The sequence below is a fragment of the Corapipo altera genome, unplaced genomic scaffold (genome assembly GCF_003945725.1).
Source record: "Corapipo altera isolate COAL_440 unplaced genomic scaffold, ASM394572v1 202, whole genome shotgun sequence".
In the NCBI taxonomy this organism is placed as follows: Eukaryota; Metazoa; Chordata; class Aves; order Passeriformes; family Pipridae; genus Corapipo; species Corapipo altera.
Window position 1 is genome coordinate 599,227 of NW_020884980.1, and position 22,978 is coordinate 622,204.

General features: G+C 50.4%; 1 protein-coding gene across 2 annotated transcripts in view; it reads left to right on the forward strand.

The window, feature by feature from the left end:
- Positions 1 to 22,978, forward strand: part of KLHL12 (kelch like family member 12) — a 24,716-nt gene continuing 1,738 nt past the window's right edge. Inside the window, exons 1-11 of one of the 2 annotated variants that reach the window (XM_027665759.1) lie at positions 1 to 94; positions 321 to 518; positions 7,513 to 7,666; positions 8,455 to 8,672; positions 11,582 to 11,731; positions 13,507 to 13,621; positions 16,131 to 16,237; positions 17,144 to 17,339; positions 18,059 to 18,217; positions 19,739 to 19,837; positions 22,753 to 22,939. In XM_027665759.1, coding sequence (XP_027521560.1) covers positions 333 to 518; positions 7,513 to 7,666; positions 8,455 to 8,672; positions 11,582 to 11,731; positions 13,507 to 13,621; positions 16,131 to 16,237; positions 17,144 to 17,339; positions 18,059 to 18,217; positions 19,739 to 19,837; positions 22,753 to 22,939 — 1,571 coding nt within the window. In that variant the 5' untranslated portion in view covers positions 1 to 94; positions 321 to 332. Of the gene's footprint in view, positions 95 to 293; positions 519 to 7,512; positions 7,667 to 8,454; positions 8,673 to 11,581; positions 11,732 to 13,506; positions 13,622 to 16,130; positions 16,238 to 17,143; positions 17,340 to 18,058; positions 18,218 to 19,738; positions 19,838 to 22,752; positions 22,940 to 22,978 lie in introns of those variants that run through there. The other variant, XM_027665758.1, reaches the window with a different exon arrangement.

Here is a 22,978-nt window from a genome sequence, read left to right on the forward strand (position 1 = left end):
GACGCCATCCGTGCGCGCCGCGCGGGGAGAGGGGAAGGGCGGAGCGGGGGGGGGGGCAGGCGAGGTGTGCGGGCCGGGACCTCTCCCTGCGGCGGTGAGTGCGGCCGGACCGCGTTGGGCTGGGCTTGGCTGGGCTGGGCTGGGTCGAGCCGAGCCGGGCTGCGATCCCCCTCCAGGCGGGTGTGGCCGCCGCGGGGTCGCGGTGGGCGGTGGCGGGGCGGGGCGGGGCGGGCGCTGAGGGGCGGGCAGGGCGGGGCGGCAGCGCCCCCTGGCGGCGGCGGGGCGCCCGTGCCATGTGGCCGTGCTGGCTGTGCCCGCAGGTGCCGCGCGCCATGGCCCCCCCCAAGGACATCATGACCAACTCCCACGCCAAGTCCATCCTCAACGCCATGAACGCCCTGCGCAAGAGCAACACGCTCTGCGACGTCACCCTCCGCGTGGAGCACAAGGACTTCCCGGCCCACCGCATCGTCCTGGCCGCCTGCAGCGACTATTTCTGCGCCATGTTCACCAGCGAGGTCGGTGCTGCCGCCGCCGCCGGCCCCCCTGGGTGCTCCGTGGGTGGAGGAGGCAGGGCCGCCCGGCGCTCGGGGCTGCCCTCTGGCGAGCTGCTCAGCAGCTGGGCCAGGATCCCCCTCGTGGTGGCCCAGGATCCCCTTGTGGTGATCTTGGGAGTCCCCTGGGTACTCCCCGTGGTGGCCCAGGATGCCCCCATGGTGGATCTCGATCCCCTCCTGGTGGCCCTGGATTCCTCCATGGTGCCCCAAGGTCCCTCCATGGTGGCCCTGGGTCTCCGTGGTTTCCCCCATGGTGCCCCAAGGTCCCTCTATGGTGGCTCTGGGTCTTTCTGGACCCCCCCCTGGTGGCCCTAGGTATCTCTGGATTCTCCCACAGTGACCCTGGATTTCCCTGTGGTGGCTCCAGGTGGCCCCCCATGGTGTCCCTGGGTCTTGCTGGATCCCCCCATGCTGGCCCTGGAGCCCCTCGTGGTGATTCTGGGTCCCTTCAGAGTGGCCCCAGAGCCCTTTATCGTGGCCTGGTGTGGAGCTGGAGGTTGTACCTGAATCATGGTGTGCTGGGACCACCCTGTGTCCAGCGAGCTGGCAGACTGAGCTGCCAAACCAGAGGGTTCTGATACATTTACTTATTTTTCTAGTGGTGATTTGTGGTTTCTGTGGTTCTGGGCATCTTTCCTGCCAAGGGCAGCAGCCCTGGTGCCGAGCTGTGTGAGCAGTGCCTGGGGAATCGCAGTGCAAGGGAGGAGGGGGTTTGACAGCTCCCCTGGGCACTGGCTGGGTTGTGCTGTTGCTCGTGCTGTGGAGGTGTCACCTCCAGCACTGGGGCTGGGGTGACTGAGCCCCAGACCTGCTGCACCCAGCAGATCCCACCTGAGAGCACCTTGGCTCTTACTGGGAGACTCACACTACCTGTGTGCTGTTTCCCTGAGTCACTGGCAGGTGCTGTTTGAGCTAAAACTGCTGCTCGTTTGTGCTGTTAAACATCAGATGCTTTGCCTGGCTTTGTCTTTTATAAGTTTGAATCGATCTTTTGTGGCTTTTTCTTACAGAAGATGCTTTCCTTATCCTACCACCTTTCCCATTACCAGGGAGAAACATTAACAAGTAGCTCATAGGTCCTAAAGCCCTCCCTGCTAGCCCAGGAGTCCTTGCAGCAGAGAATTATTTTGTTCTTTGTTTTACCCAGCAAAGAAGGCTGTGGCACAGCTCCCTGTGTGCCCACTGCTCTCAGTGCTGTCAGGGAAGCAGGTGTTTCAGTTTTTACAGCCAAAAGAAGACATGTGTGGCCTGATCACATACCAATATATTTTTTGGTCCACATCTTCGTGAAATTTGTAAATTCATCAGGTTTATGCTCTTTCTCTGCATAAAGGAAATGTAATTTAAAGCAAAGATTACACAAAGCAAATTCAATCCCTGGAGGCTGAAGTTCTCTGTTCTCCAGTAGCTCCAGGTGCACAGCAGTACAGCAGAGTGTCTCTGCTTCTTTGGGTTTGCCTCCTCATTCCTGTCAATGCTTTTGACTCCTGGACTTCCTCTAGGCAGTGTGCAGAGATCCAGTCACTCCACGTGCTCCAGAACATTCTTTGTGGCTGCTCACAAAGGCTGAGGGTTGATGTGCTTTGAGTCTGAGCTGAGCTATGTCTCCTTCCTTCATTAATTGTTCCTTCATTAATTCCTCCTGTTAATTGTAACATCTTCATTGAGAGATGTAGTTCTTCCTAGGAATGAAATTCTTCCTTGGAAAGTGGACAACAGGCAGGATCACTCTCTCTCTTCCACCACAAACTGCCTTTGCTTTAAGGGTTTTGCTTCTTTTGCTTAGTTTGTATTTCTTCCAAATTTGGGGGTTTTCTGCATGGAAACACTAAAGTGACCAGCTTGCCAAGGGGCACAAAATTATGGAGTGTTTGTGGGAGAGCTTCCTTCCAGGGAAGGGCAGTTTGGTAAGCCTCAGAGTGGACCTGCTTCCTGTGTGTCCTGGGGGGTGTGATGGGACAGTGCTTGGGCACTCTCCAGGCTCTTGTGGGTGCAGAGTTTGGCCGTGGCTGGGACTCGAGGGAGCTCAGAGTGCCATGTGGTGTCATGGGCTAACAGTCCATGGCACTTCATCGCTCGCCTCCTGCCAGTCTGGGGACTGCTTGGCTGCTCTGATGTACCAGATTGGGGCTTTGTTCAAAACTGGTCCCAGGGTTATCCCACAGCGTTCCTGGTGTTATGTCCCAGGTTTATGCCCTGGCATTCCTGGTGCCACATCTGTGCATGGCCAGGACAGCACTGAGACTGTCAGAAGACATTGTCATAAAGAGCTGCCTTGGCCCATCCCTGTCTCTCTAGTTTCCTGCCTTCTCTCACTTCTGACTTTAACATTTTAAAAAGTTCTCAGTCTTGCTTGGTATTAATTTCGTCCCATTTTCTGTTCCCATTTTCCAGAACAAGAAGCCACTGATCACCTGATGAACTCAGGCTCTTTACAACACTTTCCTTTGCCCCTGTGCTGAGCAGTGTGGGAGAACTGAAACACCATCAGTTTTACCCACAGAGTTGTTCTTTTAGTAAAAATTGCAGAGCATTTTTAGCTCCCCTGGACCCTGGTTGTGCACTGACATTTGTCTGTGTTTGGTCAAGTTAACATAGCTTGGGATCTCTTAAGAGCTGATTGTTGTCTCCACCTCAGAAAGAAACTATTCTATCTTCTCTTGTTGGCTGTGTTCTAGAAACTGAAGGGTTCTTGTCCCCTAGAAGGTGGAGAAATACTATTCTGAAAATAAACAACTGCTGTTTCCAGGTTCTTCCATGGTCAATGTCACTGCACTCTGGAGTGAAGTGAGCCACATCTTAGCACTGTCATGCCAGCATTTCTCTTCCCCTGCAAGTAAGAAGAAATCGGGGTTTATTCCAGTGTACTTTTGTGTATCTGCATTAGTGTAGGCAAAAATGAGAAGTGGCCTTGGGTAAGAACGTAGTTCCAAAATTGGAGGCCTTTTGTCCTGCAGAGTGAGTTGCATGATTGTCGTGGTTGAGCCCCAGCCAGCACCCAAACCCTTCACAGCCACTCGCTCCCCCACCAGCGGGACCAGGGAGGGAGTTGGAAGGGTAAAAGCTGGAAAACTGATGGGTTGAGATAAAGACAATTTAACATGGAAAGCAAAGGCAGCACACGGAAGCAAAGCAAAACCAGGAATCCACTCCCTGCTTCCCATGGGCAGGCAGGTGTTCAGCCACCTCCAGGAGAGCAGGGCCCCCTCACGTGCGATGGTGACTTGGGAAGACAAACACCATCACTCCAAACATACCCCCTGATTTCTTCTTCCCCCACTTAATACACTGAGCATGATGTCCTGTGGTCTGGAATATCCCTTTGGTCAGTTTGGGCCATCTGTCCTGGCTCTGTCCCCTCCCAGCCTCCCATGCACCCCCAGCCCCCTCACCAGTATGAAAAGCAGAAAAGGCCTTGGCTCTCTGTGATCACTGCTCAGCAATAACAAAAACATCTCCATTATCATCCGTGTGTTCAGCACAAATCCAAAACACAGCCCCATGCCAGCCCCTGGGAAGGACATTAACTCTGCCCCAGCCAAACCCAGCACAATGACTTGTGGATGGAATAGAAGACAGCAACATTGTGTTTCACAACAGAGCTTTGATCTGCAGCCCCTGCCTTAAGGCTTTCAGCAACTTGGTCATCCTGGGATAAAACTCCTGAGGCCTCGAAGTGACTCTCCTTGATTGTGGAAATGTGTCTTCCTGGATGCTGCAGTTGATTTTGGGATCTGTGCTGCTGCATGCTTTTTGTAATGTTAGAAATGTGCTTGTAGGAGGGAGGCTCAATCCCTCACTGCTTTACTCCCTGCTGGTGAGTGGAGCTCTGATATTAAACAACAAGGGGGGAAACTGCTCTGAAATTCCAACAGCAGAGATGCAGAGATGTGTCTGGTGCCACTGAACACCCAGGAAAGGAAACACTGAACACCTGAGAGAGGAAAGCCTGTGTGTTGATTAGCGTTGTATGACCATAATTTTGCATTCTGAGTCCAAATATGGGGCAGCATTGATGAACAAGGACTGTCTGTGTCCCAGCAGCCCAGCACTGAGCACTGCAGGCAGTTCTCTAATGCTGCACACACAGGCTTGAGCTCAGCTCAGGGTCCTCGTGGGATGAAAAGTCTCAAAGGCTGAGAGAACTGGGGTTGTTCAGTCTGGAGAAAAGAAGGCACCAGAGTGTCCTAATTGTGACCTTTCAGTACCTGAAGGGAGCCGACAAGAAAGATGGAGGGAGACTGTTTCCAAGGGTCTGGAGTGACAGGACAGGGGGGAATGGCTTCCCACTGACAGAGAGGGTCCATGGGAGGTCCCTTCCAACCCAAACCATTCTATGTTCAGAATCAAGTTGTCTCCACCCTGAGATCCTTCTTTAAGGTATGATGTTAGGATCCCAGTTCTGCGTCACATACATTATGTGAAGTTACTTGAAATGCTTCCTGCCTTCCTTCCTTCCAGGCATCCTTAGCATGTGAGTAAACTGTGAGCAAAATAACAACCCGGTAGTGGAGCATAGCAGAAATATAAAGGAAGCAGGAAGTGATCATCTCTGTGGTTTAGTGTTGTCCCCATGGTTTGTGTCGTGGTCAGCAGAACAGAGAGTATGTGCATGCCTGATTACTGAATATTGGTTGTGGGTCAGGAGCTTCTTTACCAGCTCCAGGCTGATGTGTGAAGAACTGATGCTTACAAGTACCAGGAGGTCTGGTGGTCTTGTAACCTCCTGTCAACAGAAGTTTGTAAGTTCTTTTTTTCTAAATACGTGTGGTCTGTGTCTCTATTTGTGTATTGGAATCATCTGAACATCTTGTCTGATCAGTTCTGACCTTTGGTGACATCTGTGTCCTTTGTGCTACCAAACAGCTTAGTCTTGTTTTCAGAATGTTTTCTCTGACCCAAAGCAGGAATTGGTTTTAGCTTCTGAATGCAATGCCTGGCCTGTCACACAGCAGGTCAGACAAGGTAATTTGCTGTTCCTTCCTGACTCTGAAAGTCATAAAGTTTATTCACTGAGTCAACAGGCTTGAAAGGCCTCTTCCCTCAAATTACTTCTAGGTTCACCATTACCTCCTGTGCTTCTCTTCTCTGCTGCAAGTGTATCTCTGCATCATAGACAGGGCTCAGTCCCAGCAGACATCCCTTCCCTTCTCTGCTGTGCCAGCAAGTGCCTCTGCAGGAGCAGCTTTCACTGCTCTTTTCTATACTTCTGTATCACCTCCTTTTTCCCCAGCTGTGGCAAATTCGAAGCCCAGTGATCATGCTTTGATCATGCTTTCTGCTTCCTGAGTCTCTGCCCAACTGGCTGTACCAGCTTTGGGCTCATTCCTGGCAAGAGAAGCCGTGGGCTTTCATCTGCTCACTCTGGTGCTTCAGAAGTCAGGTTGGTTTTGCAGCGTGTGGCAGGGAGATCATCATCTGCAGAGGTCCAGCCATGCTGCCGAGCTGGCAGCGACGTGCAGGCTGTGACTGCTGAGCCCACCTGCTGTTCCACTGCTCAGGAACCATCAGGTGCTGTGCCAGCAGCTCTGGGGTGGAGGCACTGAATCACAAAGCTGATGCTTTGTGAAATATAATCTCAGTTTTGTGCAAATTTGGTGGATTCACAGAAGTTGTTGTTCCCAAAGATTGACCGTTGAGAGGATAACATTCCTTGGAAAAAATAGTTTTCCAAAGTGAATCATGGAGGTGATAAAATAGTCAGGGGACAAAGTCTGGATTGTGTAAGTACATATATTGTCATTTTACTTTCAAATATTTAAGATAAACCCACATTTAACCTTAACTTTCTGGCCTATGGTCATTCTTTTTAGGAACCTTCACCATAAGCTTGCAGAATGGATGAGGAGTTGACCAGTTTAGAAAGCTTTTTACTTGGTTTGGTTTTAGAGCAGAGTGGTGATGATGTCCAGGTGTTAGGAAGGAAAATTACATGTTGGTAGAATTGCCTTGTTAACTTTTAGAGCTGGACGTGGTTCAGTGATCTCACACCTGGGGGAGGTTACCAAAACTTGGGCAGAAGGATGTGCTACTGATAGTGGGCACAGAGATGCCAAATTTCCAGGCCACAAGGACAGTTGGCAGAACCCCCAAGATAAGGAAGAAACTAAGAAAGCCAACTCAGCAACTGTATTGAAATCAGCTCCAAGTGGGTAGGAGGTAATTTTGGCAGGGGCAGATCCTGACTGCCAACCCATGGACCCCCAACTCCAGAAACACCACCTCCCATCTCCCCTGTACCCTGTTCTCCCACCTCAAAGGAAGAGAAAGACTGAGAATGGGGCTAATTAGCATAAGAAACAAGGGAATCATTAACCAATAGAAGATACAATGCTAATTAATAAGAGAACTAGGCAATTTGTAGCCAATGAGCATAATTGCCTTTGTTTGCTAAAATGTATAAACAGTGAACAGTTTTGTGCTGGCATTGGGGATTGGCCACCCGGCCCCCCTTTCTGCACAGAACTGAAATAAATCAAATACCCCAGCTCTGGATGTGGATTGGCCTCTTGGGTGACAGAACCTGTTTGGGGATAACAGTGAGGTGGGGAGCCCATGAGAACTGCAGGGTGTTACACACGTCCAGCCCAGAGAGGAATTCCCCCGGACAGTTCCTTGGAGTAAAGGCTGGAGTTACTGCTTGGAGGAGAGGGTTTAGGTGTCTTACACAGATGACACATGTAATCTCTGCTCACTCTGATCTCAGCTGGCAGGTTTTACAGTGCAGTGTGACTGTCCTCCTGATCCATAATGAACTTTATCTTACTCATCCTGTAAGTAAATTCTGTAGGGAAGTTCCCTCCTTCTTCTTATTCTTTCAGTGAGCCCAAAACCAGAAAGGACAAATCTCTATTGAAACCTCTCTGACAGGTCTCATTTTCAAACCTGCTGAGTGTTGTGGGATTTCTGATCACATTACTAAAAAATATAGCTGTGTGTCCCTTCTAATTTGCAGCTCTCAGAGAAAGATAAACCCTGTGTGGATATCCAGGGCCTGACAGCCTCCACCATGGAAATCCTGCTGGACTTTGTATATACAGAAACTGTGCATGTGACAGTAGAAAACGTCCAAGAACTGCTCCCAGCAGCATGTCTGCTTCAGCTGAAAGGTAATTCAAGGAGCAGCACATATTGCATAGTTGCTGCTATTTAGATATTTGGTTCATGTGACCCTCTGTGAATGGAAGAGAAATTGGGGGAGGAATTATATTTGTAAGTAGTTACGTCAAACTCCTGTTTCCTTGTGCTCTGTGGTCTCGTTGGTAGAGGAACTGACTTGGGTGCAAAAAAAGATGATAAAACAGGTTATTGTTCCGTGCTTTGGGCTGCTGTATAGGACTATTCCCAAGAGGCATTGTGGGCTGTAGCACATAAATGTTACAGCTCAGTCAGATTATTATAATAGGCAAATCCTAGATGTCATTTGACCTGCCATCACAGGTGAATAACAAACTGCTTGATGTCAATGCATGTGCACCTGTGGAGCTATTCCAGGCAACTATCCCAAATCCCAGGCAGCTTACCCAAAAATTATCATAGAAAACCTAGAAATTTGGTAGTCATATCCACTAGCAGATACATTTATGGTTTATAATCCATGAAAGTGAGTACAACTCGCACTGGAGTCTTTTCCTAGTATCAGATTGATGTTATTTTTTCATTTAAATAGAACAGCCAGAGCTCAAACCAGCCCAGGCACATGGTCTGTCTGGCTGCCACTGAGTGTCCTCACCTGCTCCAAAGCAATACCTGCATGTCTGTGTTTCTGTAGTATTTCTACTTGTTATTTGAGTTGGGTTTTCATTATTGTTTAGAAGTTTCTTCTTTGAAGCCCTTTCCAAAGCAGTGGATTGACAGTAAGCCTGCAGCGCTCATTCACCCCTCCAATTTTCCGTAGGTGTGAAACAAGCTTGCTGTGAGTTTCTAGAAAGCCAGCTGGATCCATCAAATTGTTTGGGCATTCGGGATTTTGCTGAGACACACAATTGTGTGGATCTAATGCAAGCTGCAGAGGTCTTCAGCCAGAAACATTTTCCAGAGGTGGTTCAGCATGAAGAGTTTATCCTTTTAAATCAAGAAGAGGTTGAAAAGCTCATCAAGTGTGATGAAATTCAGGTAAAACCTGAAAAGTACCATTACTGTGCAAAGCGTTGAAGTAAAACGTTGAAACCAGTCAGTAGTTAGTCCATACTCCTGGGATGGACCTCTCACACAGTTCCTAATTTGAAATAAAATTCTCAAGAAGTTCTAATTTCTTTTGCTAATTTGTAATTGATCGATAACATGTAAGATAACATGTAATTCTCTGTAAGAATTTATTGTCACACAAGTGTTTCTTGCCAGTTAATCACAGTGAGTTCCCTCTGCAGAGTTCTTGGTGCTTTTGTTCCCTCCTTTCCCTGAAGAAAAGTTGTCTCAATCCCTACATTTTAGAAATGCCCCCAAACTTTAACTTGTGTTTGCCTGCTGCTCAGCAGCACAAGGAATGCCTGTGTCATCCCTGGGATGGTGCAGGGAGGTCTGACTCTGCAGGGAGTTAGTTCCCAAATTTAAGTTCCATCAAGGTGGGTTTCTGGAGGGTTTGCTTTTTGACTGGAACACATCAAATACGTTTTTCCAACTTCTCTATGAACAAGTTCAACATTCCCTGGTAGTGAGGGCGGGGCACGATTATTTATTGAGGTGGATTTTGTCGAGAGCTGATGTTCACTGTAGTTGATGAGCTTGAAGTAATCCCTACTCAGTGTTCAGAGGAGACAAACCAATGTAAGGATTACCTTTGGTGGGATTCCTGAAAAGCCAGTACGGGTGTAGCCACAGGAGAATTGTTGGTGCATACATTGAAAGTGGCCTTCAGCCCCACTGATATCCTCTTGCTAATGAGGCTGCTTGAGAAAGAGCACGTGAGACAGCAGTGAACAACTGGGCTCCAGCTGGGATCAGCAGAGGGATCAGCAGCAGAGAAGGCTGGGTGTGTTTGGTGTTTGACAAGCTGCAGCTTAATGCTGTGGGGGCTGAGCTGCTGTGGACTGTGGTGATCCTGACAGCAGCTTCAGGCAGGAACCAGGAAATAATGGGGAATTGCAGAATGAGCCGGGCCTGCAGAGTAACATTCCTTGTGGATTGGAAGGGCTGGTTCAGGCCTTGCAGGAGGCAGTGGGGTGTGCATGCACTGTCATACCTTAAGAAGTTGTGACCAGCAGGGTGAGGGAGGGGACCCTGCCCCTCTTCTCTGTCCTTGTGAAACCTCAGCTGGAGCACTGTGCCCAGGTCTGGGATCCTCAGCACAAGAAAGTACCTGTTAGAGCAGGTCCAGAGGGGACCATGGAGATGTTCTGAGGGATGAAGCCCTTCTGCTCTCGAGACAGGGTGGGAGAGCTGGGGATGTTCAGCCTGGAGAAGGGAAGACTCCACAGAGATCTTAGAGCCCCTTCCAGTGTCTGAAGGGGGCTTATAAGAAGAAGGAAGAGTAACTTTTTCAAGGCCAGGCTGGACAGGGCTTGGAGCAACCTGGTCTAGTGGAAGGTGTCCCTGCCCATGGCACAGGGTGGAACAAGATGAGCTTTAAGGTCCCTTCCAAATGAAATCCTTCTGGAATAAGGAACAAATCTCTCAAATCTCTCTTGCTGTGCCAGCATAGAGGTGCTGTGTGGAATGAGAGTGTGCTGAGGGAGCACCCTCAGAAAATCCCCAGGTTGTTCAAGAAGTACCATGGCAGGTCCTCACTGTGGTGCTGCATTTAGTGTTATTCATCATTTATCAGAGGACAAATTATTTAATGAACAACAAAACTGTTAAATATATCTGAGGACATTCAGTTCAGGAGGGAATAAATCGATGCAGGATTATTGCCTTTAAGGAGGAGGTGGGGGGAATTGAAAACAATACAGTGCTCTGCTCTCCTTTTGTGAGCTGTAATTGTCCTTTCCCTGTATTTCCAATAGAAAGAGGCTGTTTCAAATTACACTGTAACAAATATAAATCAATGGCTTGGAAGAATGGCCTTACATAATTAACCTCTGTGACTCCCTGCTTCAGAACATTCTGCCTGACAGCTTCAAACTGGACTTCAAAGGGGACCAGTCATAGACTGGTGGGAAGGCTCAGTCCTCTCATCACAGGCTCTCCTTTTATCTTCATATTTAGTCTCAGTTAACAGATTTTGTGATAATAAATTCATATCTGATTTGCTTTTATGTTGGATGGTCTGATAGATGTGCTAAAACAAAACCAAGCCTAAATTATATATTACAGAGATTTTTACCGTTCTTTTGCTTTTGGTAATCATAGATATCCACAGCACCTGAGGTTCTCTAACAGTATCAAATTTAGATAGTTTAGTCAGTGTAATCTCTGAAAGTGGTGTTAGCATCAGCATGTGCTGGTCCTAATTGGAGACAGAAATAAACTCCTGATAAAATAAAATAAACAGTAGAAATAAACAGTAACATTCATGCCCTGGGGTTCTCCACTCTGAAATCCAATCATTTGTAGTTTCTGAAAGGTGAATTGAAATAAAAAAATCCCTTGAATGGAGCTGGTCTGGCTGGGGTGTTCGAAGGGCAGTGCATGGGCACAGGGCTGCTGGGGACCAAACCAGTTGCTGCTCTGTGCAAAGGAAACAGGATTCTGATATCTGTTCTCTATAATGACTCTTTGTGTTTTGCAGGACCGCAGCTCCTGCTCCACAGAGAATTTGGGGAGCTGCCCTGTGAGTTCCTGCAGGTCAGTGAGTGGCAGCTCCAGGCTCTGCTGTACCACTCACTGCTCTGGCACTTGAACTGCCCGTTGTTGATCTCAGCTGTAGGGAAATAAACAAATGCAGGTTCGAGGAAAAGAAAGTGAGGGAATTTCATGGTGCTTGTGATTACAGCTCGTGGGGATTTCCCTAACACACCCCTAGCTGCAGTTTCCCACTCCCTTGGTCGCTGTGGAGCAGCGTCAGCAGCCTGGGTGTTCTCTGCTCTGTGGTGGTAGCTCTGGTGTTATCCTGCAGTCTGTCAGGATGTTCCTCCTCTTTCCAGGTGGACTCTGAAGAGCCAGTGTTTGAGGCAGTTATAAACTGGGTGAAGCACTCCAAGAAGGAGCGGGAGGCGTCGCTGCCGGAGCTGCTGCAGTACGTGCGGATGCCGCTGCTCACCCCCCGCTACATCACAGACGTCATTGACACTGAGGTACGGGCACAGCTGGGAGCAGGGCCTGCCTGTCAGTGCATGGCCCTGCTTGGGCTCCTGCTGTCCACCAGAACACGTGCAAAGGTCTTTCTCTGTGGATGCTGTTCGATGCTGACGCTGTGGAGCTGTCCCTGCTCAGGTGCAGTGCCGCTGTCACACTGAGCAGTGGTTTGCTGTGCCCTCAGCCACAGCATCCCGCTCTGCAGCCAGAGGGTTCCCCATCCAGAGCCATTAGTCAGCTGTCTCTGCTCATATGTGCAGCACCTTTCTGTTGTCATCCATTATAACCTCCAACAAGTGCTTTCTGCCTTCATTCCTAAGCACTGGCAGCTCCCCTTCCCGAGGCTGAAGGTTGCTGGCATTGATCTCAGAACACATGGCTCCTCAGAAGGTGTCTGAGGTACAGATGGCCAGCATGTACCTCTGAGGACAGCAGCTGTGTGGACCCAGGACCAACACACGGGCGAGAGCCATGGCTAACACTGCTGCTTTGTGTGCTGGGATGCTGCAGTGGCAACCCAAAATGGGGATGATGATAACAGATAATTAAGCTTTTCAGTGGAAGTTTAATTCCAAACACAAAGGGATGCTGACCCCAGGCAAGGTTTGAAAGGAAGGCACAGAGAAGTTCAAACCAGCCTTCAGCTTAGACAGTGATGGGAGGTACTCAGGGGTTACTGGCCCTTGTCACCTGACAGGTGCTGAGTGGTGAATGATGGACATTTCTCTACGTCAAGAAAATACTGGTTTAGCAACAGTCATCTTGGATGGGATGGATTATGGATGTTCTTAAACCAGGGCAGCCAGCAGGCAACTAGGTTGTGCCAGAGCTGAAGGGATTGGTCTACTTCAATCTGAAATTGAAGTTAATGGAAAAGGATCTGGTACCAAAACTGGTACCAAAAGGGTCTGTTCCCAGTCCAGCCTGAGATGGTGTGTGCAGGCTCTCAGCTCCCTGAGAGTGAATGCAGAGGGTGCCCTCTCCAGTCTGGCAGTGCCACATGCTGGTGGGACATCCTCAGCCTGGAGTGATGTGGAAAGTGGAGTATTGGCCCTTTGTGGGTTTTGAACACTCTGGCTGCCTTGCACAAAGACCAAGAACCTGTACAAAGAAGTCTGAGCTTATGGAAGCAGCATATACACCAAACAGCCAAGGGTAACCGAGTGCTGAGCATTCAGGGGAGGTTGGTCCAGGCCCTCAACCAGGGAGGGGAATTACAAGGCACTGTGCAAGGAGATGAGGCTGTTCTTTGGGTGAAGTGCCCCCCACTCTTAAACAAGACCTCACTGCTTCTGCTGCCTCTCCACAGCTCCATGTTCCCTGTGCACAGGGGTGGGGGCAGTAGATCAGCTAAGATGCTTCATCGTGCTCTGCTCCCTGTTTCTTCTCTGATGGCAGGTGCAGGCTGAGTCATGTGGGGCAGATCGAGGCAAACTGGTTTCCAGTGTGATTTCACTGCCAGTTGCCCTTCTCAGACATACTTTTGCTGGCTTAAATGTAGCAGAAGTGGCTTTTCCAGAGTTTTCCAGTGCAGTCATTTTCCTTATGGAACCTGCAGTGCCAGACTGTGAGAATCAAGCCACATCTTCTCAGGTGCACTCTGGTCTTCAGTTGCCTTTGCATTTCCCTGCATGCAGTGTTTGCATCAGGACACTGCAGCCTGCACACAAGTCCTTTTCATGCTGTCTGAGCTGATAAGAGTTGGCTTTAGGACACTTCTTCTGAGGTTTCCTAAAATACAGTGCATGTACCAGTGACTCATGTTCCCCCCCAGCCTTTTATACGCTGCAGCCTCCAGTGCAGAGACCTCGTAGATGAAGCCAAGAAATTCCACCTTCGGCCCGAGCTCCGGAGCCAGATGCAAGGACCCAGGACACGAGCACGTCTGGGTGAGCAGCAGAGGGAAGGGCACTGAGAGGGGGGGCTATGGCACTGGCAGGTGTTGTGTTAGACACCTTGTCTAGTGCCTCAAAATTGTGCTGATGGGCACGAGCAGTAACTCGTCATCCCACGGTCCCCAGTGGGACAGAGAGGTGACTGGAGCAGAGGACAGAGGGGCCTTTTTTTTCAGAGCATGATTGCTTAGTGCCAGTTGATTGCCTTTAATCCCAGGCCCTTGCTCTGACCATAAAACCAGTTTCCTGAGTTGCTGGTTCCTGCAGATATGTTTGACCCGTATGCAGCTGTCCAAGAAGTGTGGGAAGAGTTTCTTCCTGTCTGAAAACACAGCTGTCAGTGTCCAGAGAGAGCTGTGAGGTGAGTGACAGCTGCCTTACAGTGCCAGCAAGTTTCCACAGGGAATTGGAGAGGGGAAGGCACAAGGAGGGGAATGGAGAGGTCCCTCTTTCCCTTCATAGGTGCTTCTTTTTTTCTCCTTAGCCTTGCTAAGGCAATAAATGATGATTTCTTCCCTTATTTCAGTAACTCCTACCAAGCACAGTCACTGAATTGTTGGGAAAATGCTTGGCTTAGGGCTGTGAGTGCTCAAGAGCAATATAAACAGTAGGAATGACCTACAGAAGAAGGAAAAATATTTTACTGGCATCTGTCAGACTGTCTGTGCCATGCCTGTATCCCAGTGCACTCACATCAGTGCCAGCATGGACCACTCTTCCTGCAAAGAACCCTCCCTGGGTGCTCTCCAGTGCTGCTGTGGGTGTGGTGGAGGGGGACCCCAAAATCCCCTCGTGACCTGTTTTAGGGGCAGAAAGCAGTTTACCCATGAAGGGAAGAAGGCAAACTAGGTTTGTCAGAGACACACTGATCAAACTTTTCTGGCCTACAGGGAATGTTGTTATGCTGCTCCAGCATAGTCCAGGCCACAGCACATTTTTATGGGAATTCTACACCAGTTTCAGTGACCTGCACTTCAGCTCAGCCTGTCATTTGCATCAGCCTTCCAATATCTGATGGGGCCTACAAGGAAGCCAGGGAGGGACTCTTCATCAGGAACTGTAGTGATAGGACAATGGGGAATGGCTTCACACTGAAAGAGGGGAATACAGAAGAAATTCTTCCCCAGGAAGGTGGCAAGGCCCTGGCACAGGTTGCCCAGAGAAGCTGTGGCTGCCCCATCCCTGGGAGTGTTCAAGGCCAGGTTGGACAGGGCTTGGAGCAACCTGGGCTAGTGAAAGGTGTCCCTGCCCATGGCAGGGGGTGGGATGAGATGAGCTTTAAAGTTCCTTCCAACTCAAACCATTCTGTGATTCCATGATTTTAGAAAGACACATTTCCTTTTGCTCTTAGTTGAAATGCTTCACCTGATAAAAAGACATCACAAAACTGTTTAATTGTACAGGTTAAAACTGAACCAAAGGTTCAGCCCTACCTGTTTTAAATTATTCCATACCATCTGATAGCAACAATGTGTCACTTATAAACTGTGATTAAGTTGTGTATTAACTTTGCATGAGAGGAACTGAAGTAATTGCACTTTTAGCTGTCTTACTGGACAGGAGGCTTTCCAAGGTGTTGAAGCTCTTTTGTGAATCCTTCCCAGTTATTTTTTATAATTATTCTTCATCTTTTGCTTTGTGACAGAGAGGGTCTTGTTAAATGTTTGCTGCTTGGTGCTCAGTCCTTCTGCAATGAAAAGCTGGACAGTCCTAAACTCTAGTGATAAAGTCCTGTTCCAGAAAGGGCCCGAGGGGCCCAGGGGATACTCAGCTGTTCTACCCTCCTTCCAGGCAGTAGGTACAAGGGAGGTTAAAGCCCTCCAGATAACAGCTGTTATTTAACAACCATGGAGGAAATAAGAAAAATTCAGAGACCATCTGAGAGAAAAGAAAGTAGAGGGAAGGCAACTTTGAAATAAAATACACAAGATTTAAGAAACAATTCCTGAGAAAATACTTAATTAATTTTCCAAGCTTCAGACAGCCTGACTTGTTTCTCAGTTAGGTGGTGAACAAAGTCCCCAGAATCAGGTGGGGATGTTACTTGCAGCTTAGGGGAGGCCTTGTGTTGTGAGGTGGCTGCAGGGAAGCAAGCATTCTCCTCCAGATTCTAGGGGGTGGTGAGAGGTTTGGGAAAAACAGTGGAGAGAACACAAAAGGAGATGGAAAGGAGCCAGCTTCAGCACCTAATTGAGCTGGCTTGTCTTCTCAAAGTGCCTCTGATGTTAGGAGGAACAGGTCTCCAGCAGCCAGCTCCTGACCCCTCCGTCAGCCATCCTGCCACGCACCCTGAAGAGTTTCTCCCTCCTCCTCCCCACTGAGCACAGAGGGAGTCCAGTGCCTGGAGCCAGGTTAGGTCCCTGCTCCAGAGCCGTGACGAAAACAGGGATTTAGATGCAGCTTTGCACCAGGGAAGGCTCAGTGTTTCTTGAGGTTGTTCCCCTGAGGTGACCCTTTGGCTGTGCAGGGATTGACTTGGCCTTGCTCTCCCGCTCTGCCCCAGGAGCTAACGAAGTGCTGCTCGTGATCGGCGGCTTCGGCAGCCAACAGTCCCCCATCGATGTGGTGGAGAAATACGACCCCAAGACCCAGGAGTGGAGTTTCCTGCCGGTAAGGGACTGGTTTTGACCACCACTGGGCTGACCAGGCTGTGAGCAAACACTGATTCTGCAGCATCAGCTGGATAACAATCCTCTTTGGGCTGTCCTGTGCAATCTGCTGAGGATTTCTGACAGAAATTCCTTATAGAGATTTACATGGTGAATGCTGAAACCACTTCAGCTTGCAGTGTGACTGAGTGAGAGGGGGTTGTCGTAGTCTTGATCAGCTGAGCCTGCAGAGACCCACATCTTGGTTGTGGGAGTGAGAACTATCGTGTTTCTTAGTGAAGGGGTGTTAAGCTTTAAGGTTAGTGATGATAATTGGAATGTCAATAGGAACAGTGTAATCAGTGCAGCCTTCAGGCTGCTGCATGATCCTGCTGCTTGCAGTGTTTTGGAGCATAAAGAGAGAATTTCTGCACTGAGGAGTATTTCAACCCAAATTAAAATCACCTTTATCTGTGTGAAATGGTGGAGAACTGGTCCTTCTTTAGTATCATCAATCAGGGCAAACCAAGTACCACCTGGTGTCCCAAAATTCTGATCTTTTTTGGAGGCTAAAAGCTTCATCAAATATTCTGAGTCTCCACATTTTCCCATTACCAGTGCCTGCAGGAGCCAGTGGGAGGCACACAAAAGTCCCAGATGCATCGAAGATTCTGTAGCAGCATAAGATAAATGACTTTTAATGCTAAATATTTGAGTGCAAAGAGACGTGGCCCTGAGGAAAGAGCACGGCAGAGAGAGTATGGGCAAGGGAAGGCAGACACAGTCCTTTAAATCCGTAGTGCTGCCTGCTCTGGGGCAGTGGGCCATTACCCAAGGGAGCAGCAGAAGAGGGTGGGAGAGCAGTGTTGGTCTCCATGCACCAGTGTTGTTTCCTGTCTTTGACCTCTCTTTTCCCCTTCTGTCCCAGAGCATCACCCGTAAGAGGCGATACGTCGCCACCGTGTCCCTCCATGACCGGATCTATGTGATCGGGGGCTACGACGGCCGCTCTCGGCTCAGCTCCGTGGAGTGCCTGGACTACACATCAGATGAGGATGGCATCTGGTACTCCGTGGCTCCCATGAACGTACGGCGAGGGCTGGCGGGAGCCACGACCCTTGGAGGTGTGTCCTGGTAGCTGCCAGGGCAGAACAGCTCGTTCAGCTCTTGCCCTGAGCTGGTGTGTGCAGAGTGGGCTGGCTCTGGGGGAGGAGGGGAGATGGAGACTCTGCCTTCTCACCACTGGGGTGCAGAAATGGAAAACTTGCCCACATATCCTGAGAGGAGCTCTGCCTCCGCTGCATTCCTACGGCGTGTATCTGTGCACTGAGGGAAAGGGGCTCTGGGAGGGATTATGGAGTGGGAAGTTCTGAGGGTGTTGACAGTGTTGGGCAACCCTGAGCACAGGGCACCAAGTACAGCTGTGATCATCCAGCACTGGAGAGACTGGAGCATGTGCAGGGAAGGAGTGAGGGCCTTGGGGAGATGCTGACTTGAGGCTCATGACGGGCAGGGTTTGGGCATGGCAGTGTTTCAGTGGTTCTGCAGCACGAAAAAAATAACTGGGTTTGCGTGTTCTCTTTCATCCAACAGCAAGAACCAGATTTAAGGGCCAGATGGGTTTTGTGTTTATTTGTTGGGCCTGTGAGCCCAACAGTGAGCCAGGGTGCAGTGAGCCAGGCTGAGGAGCCTGGGTTCATCTTGGCTCCCGGTGTGCCAAGGCCTGTCGTTCTGGGGTTTGCAGTCCATGCTGTAGTTTTTTCTTAATCTGTGAGGGCCCTCGTGCTCCATGTGCATGGTTGACTCTTGACTTGCTGGGTCCCACCTCCATCTCTCATTGCAGACATGATCTACGTTTCGGGTGGGTTCGACGGAAGCCGCCGTCACACCAGCATGGAGCGCTACGACCCCAACATTGACCAGTGGAGTATGCTGGGAGACATGCAGACAGCACGGGAGGGAGCGGGGCTTGTGGTAGCCAACGGAGTGATCTACTGCCTTGGTAGGTACCTCAGGACCTCTGGGAGTTCTGCAAATCCTGGCTTTTTACCAAAGTGACCACGCGGGTGCTGCCTGGGGAGCACCAGCCTGTCACGTCCAGGTTAGAAGAGGTTTAACCTCGCTGCCCTGGGCACTCCCAGCTGTGTCAGTGAATGCTGCCTGTTCTCACTGTTCCCATCACAATGGCTTGGACCGGAGCTGCCATATAACTGCAGGAAATGCTGCAAGGTGCAAATTATACAGCTGGGGCTGTTCAGCCTGGAGAAGAGGAGGCTCAGGGGAGACCTCCTCACTCTCTGCAACTCCCTGACAGGAGGGGGGAGCCAGGTAGAGGTTGGTCTCTTTTCCCAGGCAATGATCAGCCAGACAAGAGGGCATGGTTTTAAGCTGTGCCAGGGGAGTTTTAGGTTGGATATTAGAAAGAATTTCTTTCCAGAGAGGGTGGTCAGACATTGGAATGGGCTGCCCAGGGAAGTGGTGGATTCTCCGTCCCTGGAGGTTTTTAAGAAGAGACTGGATGTGGCATCAGTGCCATGGGCTGGGAACCACAGCGGGGTTGGATCAAGGGTTGGACTTGATCATCTCAGAGGTCCCTTCCAACCCAGCTGATTCTATGATTCTGTACAGACTTTACACACTACCTTTGAGGGATGGCTGAAGTGTGGAGGGCGAGCAGTGCCACCTGAGGCTTGCATGGCCTAAGCAGTGGCTAAATGCCCAGAGATGCAGCAGGTAGCCAAGGGACAGAGGGTGCACCTGCACCACCCAAAACAATGGTGGCTGTAGTGCTCCAGAAATGTATCGTGAGCTGTGTGTTCTCCAGCTCCTTTCTGTTGCAATCGTTTCAGTTTCAGAGCCCCACACCAGCTGTGAATACAGTGAGAGTGCCAGAGGGCAAAGCACTCTGGAATTTGTTCTGTAGGTCACCTTCTGGGCCCCAGAAAAGGCAGACCCAGCATTGCACCCACATCTGTTGCAGTCCCATTCCTGGGGAGTCACAGATTTCATACACCAGACACTGGTTTCATAGACCCACTGAATGGTTTGGGTTGGAAGGAATTTACAGCTCACCTCATCCCAGCTCCCTGCTATGGGCACGGTCACCTTCCCTTAGACCAGGTTGCTCCAAGCCCTCTCCAACCTGGCCTTGAACCTGACCATAAACCCACCTAGTTTATGGGTTTCAGTTCCCCCACACAAATTCCTCTTCCTCATGCTGTTCCCCTGGGCAGATGGCAGCATGCTGCTCCTTTGCTGAAGCTGCACCTGAGCTGGTGCACTGCTGGGAGCTGCACATCTGCAGAGCAGTGCCAGCAGTGGCCTCAGCGTGCCCAGAGGCAGCTCAGGGCAGCACAGGGCTGGCCTGGTTGTGCTGGTTTGAGGCTGTGATGCCCTCCCACGTGGCCCCATGCAGAGCAGGGGCAGAGCTGGCTGCAGGAGCCTCTGTCCCGCCGGGGTGAGCTGTGCTGATGGCAGCACCACATTCTCAGCCCCAGGGTTTGCTCCTGTGCTTTTCTTTCAGGTGGCTATGATGGGCTGAACATCCTGAATTCTGTAGAGAGGTATGACCCCCACACTGGACACTGGACAAATGTCACTCCAATGGCCACCAAGCGCTCAGGTAAGAGCCCACAATGCCTTGAGTCAATGTGTTTCCTGCTGCACTGAGGTAGCTGTCACTGCTGGTGTGTTCTCTTGCCCTGGAGGATGCTCTGGCCTCAGTGGGTGGTTTGGCTTTGAGAAGGAATGGTTTTAGGTGCTGAATTCCCAAAACAAATACTAATTTTCACAGCCTCCATCCCATGCTAAGGTATGTATGAGGAATGTGGGGAGGGGGTTATAGGTTACAGGGAAGGAGAGGAAGTCCTGTGTGACTTCTAAAACTAGCAGCAGTGCTTGGCTTGGAGAAGAGCCCACAAGGCACAAACTACAGACTGTAGTAGGAGATCAGTGCTCCTCAGCTGCACAGAACATGGTGAAGGCAGGAGTGCCCTGTCAGGCTGCTCCTTCACCTCTGCTCTGCTCTGGGACATGCAAGGCCTCAGCTCCTGGTGCAGCAGGAACACAGAGAGCAGCACTGCCAGAGCAGTGTTACCCTCCAGTGGTGTTGACTTGAAACATGATGCTGTCACACAGCAATTATCCCCCACCAGCTCTTCACTTGCCTCTTCTGGTTGGAGTTCTATCTGACCTTTAGGTTGGCAGTGGTATCTAGGAGAAAAATATAGTTTAAATCCTACTTTTGGAGTATCTTTCTGTCTAAACTCTCCTTCATTTCTCAGAGGAGTTCCAGTGGGGTTCCTGCAGCTCCTGTGTGCTCAGGTCCTGGCTCTCTGCTCTCACCCTGTGCCTCAGGCCTCCTGCACTGCCCTCCACGCCGTGCAGGTGAACAGCCCTGTGTGCAGGGACAGGATGCTCAGTGCCTCCACAGCTGGGTGGTTCCCAGTGTGGTAGTTCTGTGCTTACAGACCCTCTTTCAAATCCCTTTTTGAAGTTGCTTTTTTCTCTGCTTCTTTCAGTTACTGCCCCTCACAGTCAGGCTGGGCAGCACTGGCTCCATGTGATCTCTGTGCAGTGTTCCTGCTTAGGGACAAGTGCTGGGTACTCACTAAAACTGGGCTCTGCTCCAAAAACATTTCAGCTTTCTTGTGCCTGCAGTGGCATTCACCAAAACCCCAAGCTTTAAATATTTACTCCTGTGACAGGGCTATTCCTGTTAGGTGTGGGTTTATCCGCCAAAAACGGTTTTGATTTAGGAGTTGGGCACTTTTCTACATCCAGGAAGACCCCACATAAAACATGGGATAAAATCCACAGATTTTCCTGCATCAGAGGCACCATGTGAGACCAACCCAGAGATCTCTAGGAAGCTTGAGGATGAGATGCTTTCCCCAAGGGGTCTGCTGTGGACACCAGAGAAGATTGACTTTGGGCAAGACCAAAAGCAGAGTTCAAGGGAAGAGCCTTCCACAATAGGCATTTCCCAGGTCCATGCTTGCTTCCCACAGGATCGGGAGGCTTTGGCAGCAGTGCCTTGGCCTGCAGCATGAGCTCCTTGGTGCCATGACTGAGCAGGAACATGGTGAGGCTCTTGACCCCAGCACTGGCTCAGCTGCTTCCTTCCTTGATGCTGTCACCTGGAGCACCAAGATCCCTGAAATGGGGGTATGCCCACAGACCTTTTTTAGCCCAGGTTTATGTGCTGCCACTCTGGAACTAACACTCCTAATTACTAGTAGCTTAGGTACTAGTTTTGCTTGCAACCTTCATCCTAGTATCAGGTCAGTCCATCCTGGTGACCTTGGACCCTGTAAGACTTCTTTTGCCCCCAAAAAAAACTTTCTAGAGTTTTCTGTGAGCAGGTCTTTGAATTCCAAAACCAGGACTAAAAGTAATCTTGGCTTTATTCACAGAGATTGTCTCCTCCTTTTTTCTTTTCACTTCTCAGAAAAGATTCTGGAGGGAGGCCACCCCTCAGATTCCTGGCCATATTGCATTGCTGGACCTGACTTCCCTGATTAGACCTTGGTTTGGTCCCTTCAGCCAAAGTCCTTCTCACCAAAGCTCTCAGAGAACCCACTGGGCCAGCCTGGTCATTCCCAGCTGTCCCGGTGCTGTCAGCAAGGACAGGGAAAGTGAGGGTACATTCAGTGGAACAGAAAGTCTCTTATACCCTGTTTGTAAAGAAACAGATCTGTGCCCTAGAGCTGCAGGGTAGCTGGCTGGTTTCCTTGAGGATGCTCATTAGTGCAGTAGTTCCATGTTGGTGGTAACAGCCTGGCAGGGCTGACTCTGCTCCAAGGTGGAGCTCAGCACAGCAGCAGCCCTTGGCAGGAGCTCCCAAGGCCACCAAGGGCATTGTACCCTCACTGTGTCCTTTACCTGAACAGGGCTGCTGAGGAGGAACCGAGGCTGGCAGGGGAGTTATTTCCTGCTGGTTTCATAAGTTCCTGTCAGGCCAGGCTGCTTTCTCTGTGAGAACAGCTGTTCAGACAGATGCTCTGGCCACCTCTGCCTTGGTGACGGTGTAGGAACCAGTTTTCATTTCCTTGCCTTCCAGAGGAGCAGTGTCAGGCAAATCCCTCCTCCAGCTTCACATGGAGCAGTGTCACTCTCCTGGCTGTGGCCTGGAGCTGGGTGATACCAGGGAGCCAGAAACACCAGAGGAACCTGTGTCTGTGCCAGTCATCCTAGCTGGCTGCCTGCCAGCAGAGTGAGCCTGGTGCTGCTCTGTTCACACACCTGTGTCAGGTGTCAGCCCTGGGGAACCTCTCGTGCTGCTGTGCTGCCCAGTGACCTCATGCCAGAGAGTCGGCAGTGTTTGGTGGAGTGACATGTTTTCACCTATCATACTGGAGACAACAACAACAGAAGACACAGTTATCAGCTCTTTTGGGGGAGATACGAGGATAACAAAATGTCCTGTGAAGAGGGAGGAGCTGACCAGCTGACTGTTCAGCCTGTAAGAGCGAGCCCGGGGCACGGTGCTGCCGGTGCCACTCCTGGGTGTGACTGTGCCACCACCTCTCTCCCCAGGGGCTGGAGTGGCTCTGCTCAACGACCACATTTATGTGGTGGGTGGGTTCGACGGGACAGCACATCTCTCCTCGGTGGAAGCCTACAACATCCGCACCGATTCCTGGACAACGGTAACGAGCATGACCACGCCCCGGTGCTACGTGGGGGCCACGGTGCTGCGGGGCCGGCTGTACGCCATCGCTGGGTAAGCACTGCTGGCCTGCACAGCCTGCAGCTCTGGGTG